The sequence below is a fragment of the Polyodon spathula genome, chromosome 47 (assembly GCF_017654505.1).
Source record: "Polyodon spathula isolate WHYD16114869_AA chromosome 47, ASM1765450v1, whole genome shotgun sequence".
In the NCBI taxonomy this organism is placed as follows: Eukaryota; Metazoa; Chordata; class Actinopteri; order Acipenseriformes; family Polyodontidae; genus Polyodon; species Polyodon spathula.
This window is the reverse complement of record NC_054580.1, coordinates 502,896-513,138: the sequence shown is the minus strand read 5'-3', so window position 1 is coordinate 513,138 and position 10,243 is coordinate 502,896. Positions and strand designations below refer to the sequence as shown.

The following is a 10,243-nucleotide window of genomic DNA, read 5'->3' as shown; positions in this document are numbered from 1 at the left end:
CTCCTTAGAAAATAATTAAACACAGAGCTGTTAGAATGCTGTGCTATAATGAAAAACATTGTGTGTGAAAATCTGAGGGGAACACTGAAGCAGGATTTCACTCCAACTATTCTCCTGTTGAATGCAAACCTACAAGTGTGCTGCTGTGTGTGTCTCTGCTCTGGGTGCTCTTGCCACCCCTCCTCAAAGGCTCACACACTGTAGAGCCGCACCCCTCTGAGGGAAACTCCCTGCTGGGAGAGAGGGAGACCCCCTGGACAAACAGTCACTTCAATCCAGCCTGAAGCTGCCCCTGCCTCGTGCATCATTGCAGGTGGCCTCCAAAAGAGATGTCTCAGACTGGCTGGGTAGTGAGACATGGTTGTAGTGCAGAGTGGAGGAGCTCACAGGTAGCTCACATTACCACTGCTCATGCTATCCCAGCTCTCTGGATTAAAAACCAGCTGTGATGCCAACCCAGCAGCTTCATGAGCACTGAAACAAAAGTGCAGATATAAACTGAACGTGTATGTTAGTATCAAGGCCTTTGCATAATGAGGGAGTTTCAGTGTCGTGATGGCCTTTGTTTAACTGTCCCTGCAAGTACTTCCCCTCTCCAATGTCAAGATGACTTGCGTCTGTCAGAACAAGCACAGCACTGCTGCTCTTCTCAGGCTCTTCTATCTGCCCCTGCCCCTGTTCATTGTTTCATATGTATTATCACTGCTGGGGATGCACAGCCTCGTTTAAACCTATCTGAACCCCTCTGTTATCCTCACTGTGAGGGGGGTTGTCGTGTATATTTATGTTTTTTACATCTAAGGTCATATCATAACGTGGATTCCTCACAAATTACTATTAAAGAACTTAGTCACTATAGTTCACCAGTTATGCTATAAACTCCAGCAATAGATGACTCCAATAGTAGTGCGCAGTTATGGCTTAATTTTTATTGATTAAATCATTAATGCTTACTCTCTGTAAAAGAGCACCTTTTTTCAAACAGCAAAATCACAGACAATTTAAGAAATAATGATTCTTAACTAGTTTTATTATATAGCACACATGGATAAGCAAAGACAACACATAATATATATTCTAAATCTAATAGCTATAGGCAATTATATATTTACCCTTGTGGAGCTTGAAGAAAGGTTTTAAGAGCAGGGAGGTTTCAAAGTTTTGCAAGTCCAGTTGTAAAAACAGTCCATTAATGTGTAAAACTTGATTGACGAGTCCTGGAGTTTCATTGCAAATTGTTAGATTTCCAAGAACAATGAGTGAAGTTTTTCTTTTAAAATCTCATGTAGAAAGTCAATTGCAGTTAATCCTCTTCAAAGATATTGGCTTTTGGTTGCAGTTCAATTCAAAGTTTAGTTCAAGGCAGATCGAAGTTCTTAAATTGAAGGTTTTCTCCAACAAGGCATCTTCTGTAGCTTCCAAATATATATATATATGATTCCTCAAAGAATAGGTCCAGAATAGATCCTGAATGGATGGAAAAATCAAGACCACAAAATCATTCGATTTCCAGTCTTTTAAAATTGGCATGAGATGGGTGTTCTGAGACGCCAGCCAATTATTTGGGATTGACCCAAAATGTAACTTCATTGGCAGGTGTCCTTAAAAAAAGGTGTGTCCTTGATCTTCCAAGAATTATTGTCCATGCCTTGGATAAGGCTGTTCATCAAATATCTTCTTAAAAGTAACTTCAGAAAAGTCTCTTCTACCGCTACCACGTGTCGACATTTTGCCGGCTGGGTGCAGTGAGGCTCGATTAAGGCTCATCAGCAGAAACATGAGACACCTCGGAGCAGCAGGAGCGACAGGCCCTGCACCCCACGGATCCTCCCATCGGCTCCGTGATAGAATGGTTACCACTCTCGACTCCAGTGATCCGAATTCAAGTCTTAGTGGGACCTGAGGATTTACTTTCTTTTTAGAAAATCAAATGAATTTGACATTAATTTCTGGAACGGAAGCATGCGAACAGGTGAAATTAATACAGATTCTGATATCTAAGGTGGGAAATGTATATTTTGTTTAATTTGCTAAAATGTACAAGTTAATTTTAGTGCTGTGCTGTAGTTGGGAAATACATGCTGAAAGCCTCTGCTGCAGGTTATAAGTGTCTTGGGGTGCCGTAGCTTAGCTGTTCAAAGAGGCTGCTAGCAAACAGGAGATCCTGGTTTTGGAGGTGGAGGCAGGGACAATGTGAAGGAAGAAGAACAAAAAGCAAGCAGCAAGAGAGAAATTGACAGACTTTTCCAGGATTTGAACCCATTATCTCTCATACCCAATCAGAGAATCAGATCCCCAGATGAATGAGCTGTTCCACCAAGGCCAGAATTATTTCATTTATCCATCCTTTCACTTGTTTAAATACCCAAAAGCAACTATTAACCACCTTAGCAATACTGATTCCACACTCCAGCTGTGTGCATCAGCAGCAAGTTAATATCCATCAAACCACAAACCCATCATGTAACGATCACTCTGCACAACTGAGAAGCAGTGGTACTGTCCCCCCTAAGGAGATACTACTGGCCCAATATCTATAACTAACTAAGTCAGCAAGAGTGACAGACAGAAAAAGCAGGGACGTCAGAGGTGTCAATTTCATGAACAAACGGTTTATTGTTGTAAACTATAATGTAATAAATGAAATATAAGGACAACAACTTATTGCAGAGAACAGTTAGTTAAGCGGAAGGTACAGGTGAGTAAGAAAGTAAAGAGAACTAAACAAACATCCAAACAAAATAACACTGAAGCGAAATGAATGCGGTGTCTGGTCGGCCTCCAATAAACCCACACACATAAACACCACACCAACACAACGACAGGCAAAAAAGACAAAGGTGAATGAATAATTATACGGGGAAACCAATTACAAAGACAGTCTTGATGGCAATGGATGATAAATGAAATTTAGGCCTAACAAGTCCAGTGAAGCAATACACATGTAATCCAAAGTAACAAAAGAATAAAAAGAACCCGACAAAGCTGGACCGAGCAGCGCCATCCACCTACAGCTTGATAACAGCATCCACAAGAGCACGTGAGCTGCAAGGCAGGCTGGTGTGTTAAAATGAGACATTTCTCACTGCAAACAGTACTTTCAAATACATGCTGAACAGACACCTTTGTGCTGTGTGAAAAATGACGCGGGCATGTCTACTGCATCCTGCTTACTTACCAGAAGAAAACCCATCCATCAAATACAGTGTATTTTATTAATGTTTTGTTTTGTTACTGTGTGCGCTATGAATTTGTGTTAACATTGTGCAAAAATGAATACAATAGTCATTTAAATGTGAGTCGAAATTAACCGGTTAAAACCGCAGACAGATAAGTGAGCTCATTGAGGGCGTGTCTGTGGTATAGGCGCTCGTTCTAGGACTGGGAATTTCAACCAGGTCCGCTTAGTACTCATATCACTCAGACTCGCTGGTCGTTTCTCATTTTAACTTGAAATTTTGTGCTGTTATTGTGGAGATGTCTGGTCGTGGCAAGGGAGGTAAAGGACTCGGGAAAGGAGGCGCTAAGCGTCATCGCAAAGTGCTCCGTGATAACATCCAGGGCATCACCAAGCCTGCTATTCGCCGCCTGGCTCGCCGCGGAGGAGTGAAGCGAATCTCCGGGCTGATCTATGAAGAGACCCGCGGGGTGCTGAAGGTGTTCCTGGAGAATGTGATCCGGGATGCCGTCACCTACACTGAGCACGCCAAGAGAAAGACCGTCACCGCTATGGATGTGGTGTACGCTCTGAAGCGCCAGGGGCGCACTCTCTACGGGTTCGGGGGCTAGAGATTTGGACGCGAAACACGAACACAAAGGCTCTTTTAAAAGCCGCCCACCGTTTCATTTAAGGAGCTTTGAATTATAAATCAAACTGCACATAAAGCAGCGAAATGTTTAAAATGGAAGAAACACATGTTTATGAAGAATGTTTTACGTTGTTGATTAATAAGCTTTTGGTTGCAGTGTATTTATTTGTTTAACTCAGTAACAGGTGTTAGATTTCTGTAGCCCTTAAACACAGATCTGAATCTTTTAATGAAACGTTTATTAAATACGAGCTCAGTTAAACCGAGCCACCCCCTTGTGCGGAATAAAAGCCTGGTAACATTTTTAAATCTTACCCAGTTTAGTTTTCCTAAACCTATAAAATAAAATCGGTATATCTTGACCAAAGTTTATTGAATCCACTGCATCGTCTTTTCTGAATTCGAGGTGAAGTATCACCGTTCAAGCTGCTGTGAAACAATCGCTCTCTAAACAGAAGCACACAGTCAAAAGCATCGATATTGATATTGAGTTTCAACACGTTTAATGAGCGCAACAGAGCGCCCCGGGGTTCACAATATATCTGTATTTGTTGTATATTTAAGACGCATCGGGAGTGGGGTTCAGTATTACTGTACATTGAATTATTGACGCATTTAGTAAAAGAAAAAACAAACATCTGAAGTGACCGTTGTAAAGAAGGCGCCAAGTTCAAATCTGAACTAAAAAAAAAAAACACTCCGCCCGCGGCGAAGTCGCCACCCCTTCCATTGCGTTTTAAGAGCACAACCAATCACAGCGAAGCACTCCGCCCCTCGGGAGCGTTGGTTGGTTCGTAGTTGAACATTCTCAATGTAAAGGATTGTTGGGTAGTAATTTGCATACAGGCTGTATAAATACTGGCGCTGTGGGAGTGGTTACTCATTCATCTTTGAGCTGCATCGGAGAAAGAAAATGCCAGAACCGAAAGCTGCACCCGCGCCGAAGAAAGGCTCCAAGAAGGCTGTTGCCAAGAGCCAGCCTAAGGGAGGAAAGAAGCGCAGAAAGAGCAGGAAGGAGAGCTACGCGATCTACGTGTACAAAGTGCTGAAGCAGGTCCACCCCGACACCGGCATCTCTTCCAAAGCGATGGGCATCATGAACTCGTTCGTCAACGACATTTTCGAGCGCATCGCCGGCGAGTCGTCCCGCCTGGCTCACTACAACAAGCGCTCCACCATCACTTCCCGGGAGATCCAGACAGCTGTGCGCCTCCTGCTGCCCGGAGAGCTGGCCAAGCACGCCGTGTCTGAGGGCACCAAGGCCGTCACCAAGTACACCAGCTCCAAGTAAACCGAGCCCGTCCCTGCTCCGTCCTTCCAACAACACAAAGGCTCTTCTAAGAGCCACCCAAAACACCACAGAAAGAGATGAATTCCTGTTTAAATTGTACCTTTTATATTAAAACAGCAATCGTATTGATGGTAAGGATTTCTTTTTAAAGAAATATGCAGTGTGTTGTTGAGTTGCTATTTAAAATATATGCATTTATGTTTACGGCGATGTTTCTAACAAGTAATAGCTAATCATTAAAGCTGTAACTATTTGAGTTTCTATTAAACACTTTCTAACTGAATATTTCAATAGCACTGGCCACCCAAATACCCCACAAAGAGAACAGTTACTTCAGCGCTCTGCACAGTCTAAAAAAGCTATGTTGAAGGTAAGGAGGGTTTTTTTGGGGGGCGGGGGTTGAAGTATTTTAGACAAGTCAAAGTTACAAATTCATCCTGTAAATAATATTAAAGTTTAAAGTTCTATTTTTCCCTCTAAAATCGACCCGGTCTGTTTATTTTCTGCGGCAATAATTTAATTTAGATCAGTTTTTTCAGCAGAACGTCAAATATTACAAGGTTAACTTTACATGTATGTATTCTAACAGACGTTCTTCCTTCTCATTTATTTCATTTGTATCGCTGCCTCCACTGGCATACATTCTGTTGTACCTGCAGTTCAAGGGTGTGTTTCTGTAATGCTCTACATTGAGAATCGAAACGAGGCATTTTGATTTGCATTTCTTTGTTAATCCAGTGGGGTACACTGCCCAGGTGAGCTTCTGCAGCATGTTTGATTTGCCAGGTCGCACACACCTTAATATTTGTGTCCCCTTTATATTATAATCATGTGTTCATAGACCTTGCCGCTGTTGCTTGTCCAGTTTGTTTGCATGTTTTGAATTTGCAAGTAGCAGCGCTTGCTGGAGCACCTTGACAGGAAGTGCAGCACCTGTTTCAGTGTGCTCGAGAGGAATCAAGCCATGACACGTGATCTTCATACTGTTTGCACTGAGATCAATCACCTCGAGCAACGAAACGGACATGGATCAGTATAGAGATTCTCTTATAATGGAATTCCCATAGGCTAGAATTGCAGAGCTTGTCTATTGCTGCTCTTTGATTTTGTTTCCATGTGTATGGAATTTGTAGGCTCACATGTCCACTGTTGTTTTTGTTTCTCATTTTAAGGTATTTTTTCTCCTGCTTTAATGTGAGCGCCATCATCAAACTGTATCATCTTTTATATGAATCGCATCTCAATTCTAAACACCATACACGAGACTGGTGTTGTTGAAAGATGGCCCTCACATTAAACATGGAGGAAATACGGCTCAAGTGGCGATAGACAAACCGTTCATTTCTGCTGATATACCCTATAGCAGTGCCATTAAAAGTGAATATTTCATTTTTGGCTTGTATGCAAAATCCTCTTGGGCTTTTTTTTATTTAAAAACGAATAAAAACAACTCTGGTCTGTGCAGTTGAGGTCGTCTTCAGAGCTGGTATTTACTCGTTTGAAAGCACTGCAATTGTTTTTCAAATTGAGTTAAACTGCACTGAGCCACACAGGGGGCCATTGTGCTTTTTCCTTTCTCAATAAAAAAATAAAAAAAGACGCAAACAGGGGCTTGGTTAAGAGACGACAAGCGTAACACACTGGGGGAGAGAAATACACACGAGGATCACACAAAGAGGGTGTGGGGCTGACAAGAGACATGTACATTAAATTAAGTGCAACCGTACAACAATTAAACAACAAGTGGAACAATAATTTCAATTAAAAACAGAAAACTCTTCATTGTGTGCCCCGCAGTGAATGCTGGCAGTTAGTATAGTACAGGCACACACGCAGGAGTCGTTTTTTTAGGAGTTACTATCTTTGTGGGGACATTTTATCAAAATTTGTCCCCACATTGACAGTAATACCTGACCACACACACACATACACGCGTTGTGTTTTCCTATACTTGTGGGGGCTTCTCATTGACTCTCATTATATTTGTATTTACTATTTCTAACTCCAGTCAGAGTAAACTCCACACAGGGTGAACGTCGACAACAAACTAAATATTTTGGCACTTTTAGTTTTTTTTATTTCTTTTAAAAAAAACAGGACAGCAAAGTATGGTGTCGGAGCTCAAAATATGCAATTATTTACTCGAATCAGTAAACGATAAACGCTTTTTTTTATATGCGAAATTTTATGTTAATAAGAAACACTTTCCAATAAAATCACATACAGATTGAACACAATCTGACGCCTGTCACACAAAAGCAAATATTAATTAAGTGGTCCATGAATAAGCATAAAAATAACGACAATTTAAGTAAAAAGTTCTGTTTAGTGTTTCCCTTTTAAGTGCTAGTTTGTGGAAACGTTGCCCCTTTAAATGGGAGGCCCTTGCACTTTTTAAACCCTGCACTGATGCACTATGGGGTTGCATCTTTTCCTGCAGAGAGGTTTTATTTTGTTGTTCCTGGCTGAAGGTTTGCAGCGGGATATGTAAAAGTGTTCAGGTTGGCTTTACAGAGTTTTGTTTATTGTAAAACTACATACAGTTAGAAAGCGTAATGCTTTTTACTAGCTTTTGTTTTTTGTGTACAATTTTAAAACATTTCTGTGCTGCGCGATCCCTGGTTTTCCTTTCTCTCGTGTTCTACTGGATCCCCTACAGACCAGCACGCAAGCCGGGGCGATCAAGCGGATTTATTATTATTATTATTATTATTATTATTATTATTATTATTATTATTATTATTATTATTGGATGGTTCAAGGAGAGCATTGTTTTGGATTCCTTGGATATTTTTTGTTTTTATTTTGTTTCCTGTTTTTTTGTATCTTAACAGTTTTTTGGTCAGCAGGGTACGAGACTGTTGTATTGGAGACATTGCATTTGTTTTGAAACGCTACTGCCTTATTGATTACATATATACATTACTGCATGTAGCGTAGATAAAGTAATTTAGCAAATACTGTTTTTTCGTTCTCTTTTGCTCTTACCTGTGCCCCAATCTTAGTGGTTAATTTCAGCCCTCTGCTATTGCGCTCTGGTCTATTAGTCTCCTGGGTTACCGGCGCTTCTTAGGTGCTTATTGAGTGTTTCATTCGTGTGTATGCTTGTGCGTGGAACAGAAATTAAACTGTTTGCAACCAGCGAGCCTAGCAATCCTATTACTGCTGTCAAACTGCCTTCCTGCCGTCTACTTTATACAGTATTATTTAAAGGGTCTTTGGTAGAAACCTGTTCTTATTCTGGGAATACCGGGTTGGCGTGGTGCTCAAAGGTTGATTGTTACAGTGTAGCGTTACAAGCGATCCTTTTAGTGATAGTAGTGAATGCATATATGCTATTTTAAGCTGTAAATGTTATTGTATTGTAGTCTGTGCTTGGCATGTATAATGTGTGTGTATTTCCTACAATAGCATGTTTTCTTTTTAACTTTGTCGACATCGCTTGACTCACTTGTATTTCCATTTTTTTTTTGTCATTGTAAATGATAAATTATTCTCTTGATTTTATCAAATTACAAACCAAGATGAATCCCCCTTCTCAAAACACTAACAGAGATGCATTCTCAACCAGTAAAATAGAAATATGTGATTGGTTTAAAAGGGTAGCCAGTTAAAGTGCAAAATACTGCATTCTGATTGGCTACTTGAGAGAATGGTGCCACTTATAATATTGACTACTTCCACCACATAGGGAGCACAGAGTTGCTGCTGAACCTCTGTTAACATTACCTGCAACACAAGTTCAGTTCTCGCTTCCTTCAATACTAAAGACACCCTGCTAGTAAGATTTTGTGAATCCCTTGACTGTCTTTTGATCTGATCAATTTTACTCGTTTTTCATTATTTTTGCTGCAGTATACTCGGCAGAACCCCCGTGTCTGATGCCAGGGATCGTGTGAAGATGGAATCTGTCCCCATTAAAGAGGAGCTCCCTGAGCTTGAACTGGTTAGAACTGAGCTTGAACCATTAGACTGGATTTCTCTGGATTGCCTTCCCTCCCCATGAAACAGGAGATGCCATGTGACAGCATCAAGACAGAGGTGCCTGGTATTAAAGATGAGAGCAATGAACTGGAGCTCCCCCAGACAGCAGGACCAGGTCCCATTAAAGAAGAGGTGCTGGGAATGGTATGTATGAAATATATTGTATTGTGTAGATGTCACTTAACCTGGTAATGATGTCAAACCCACAAACTTTGCTTCTTTCCTCTGTGCTGCAAAGATGTGTTTCTTAAGTGCTGTCCTCATCAAAAAATTAAGACTCTCCGCTGTGAGAAATCAGTTTTCAAGCCGACTCCAGCCTGGAGAGGACCTGGTGTTTGAGGATCCCATTTCTTTACTTCAATGCCTCATTTGTAGGTGATGGATATTATTTATCACACGTAAGCACTTAATTTCTCTAGCAGGTTTGTCATTGCTCTCCATAATGGCAATCTTTTTAAATGATGCTAAAATAAACTGTTCTACAGTACATTTTACAGTATTTTTTAAGTTTGCATTCTGTCTGTCTTGCTGCTTGTCTGTGTTCTCTCTGTGTCTTTCTGTCTGTTTGTCTAAGGAGGTAAAACACAAAATCAAAACTTGAATCGGCTGTCGGTATTGGCCAAGACAATCTTATCTCTAATTTATTTTTCCTTTTTTGAAGTGTAAAAACTTATCTGGATATTAACACTGGAGGTGAAAGTTGCATGAATGTTACTCAGCAACAACATGCAGGGACTGAGAACTTCATCTTTTGAAAACCCAGATAGCTGCTCTTTTTAAACAGCTTTCATAGCATTTTTAATCCTTTTTCATTTTCTTCTTACAGCAGCCACTAAGCAGAGCCATGTGTGATGCCATGGACAGCGTGAAGACTGAATCTGACCTGATTAAAGAGGAGCTCCCTGAACTTGAAGTGGTCCCCATTACACTATTATCTGCACTGGCTTCCCTCCCCATTAAACAGGAGCTCTGTGAGATCATGCCATGCAGCGTCATCAAGCCAGAGGTGTGTGCTGGAGTAAAGCTGAACCCAGTGAATTGGAGATCAACCAGAGAGAAGAACCAGTTTCCTTGAAAGCAGCCCCCCCTGCATTGGGTCCTGTACGCCTGCGGGCATGTAGTTTGGTGCTGAAGAGAATCTGCCTGAGAGTGCAGGGCG

At 41.1% G+C, this 10,243-nt stretch overlaps 1 protein-coding gene across 1 annotated transcript; it reads left to right on the top strand.

Moving 5' to 3' along the window:
* The first annotated feature begins 4,687 nt into the window (after nucleotides 1-4,687).
* On the top strand, nucleotides 4,688-5,178 carry LOC121306348 (histone H2B 5-like). The gene has a single exon (XM_041238107.1). It carries the CDS (start codon nucleotides 4,723-4,725, stop codon nucleotides 5,098-5,100), a length of 378 nt encoding a protein of 125 aa, XP_041094041.1. The 5' UTR covers nucleotides 4,688-4,722; the 3' UTR covers nucleotides 5,101-5,178.
* Nucleotides 5,179-10,243: the final 5,065 nt, after the last annotated feature.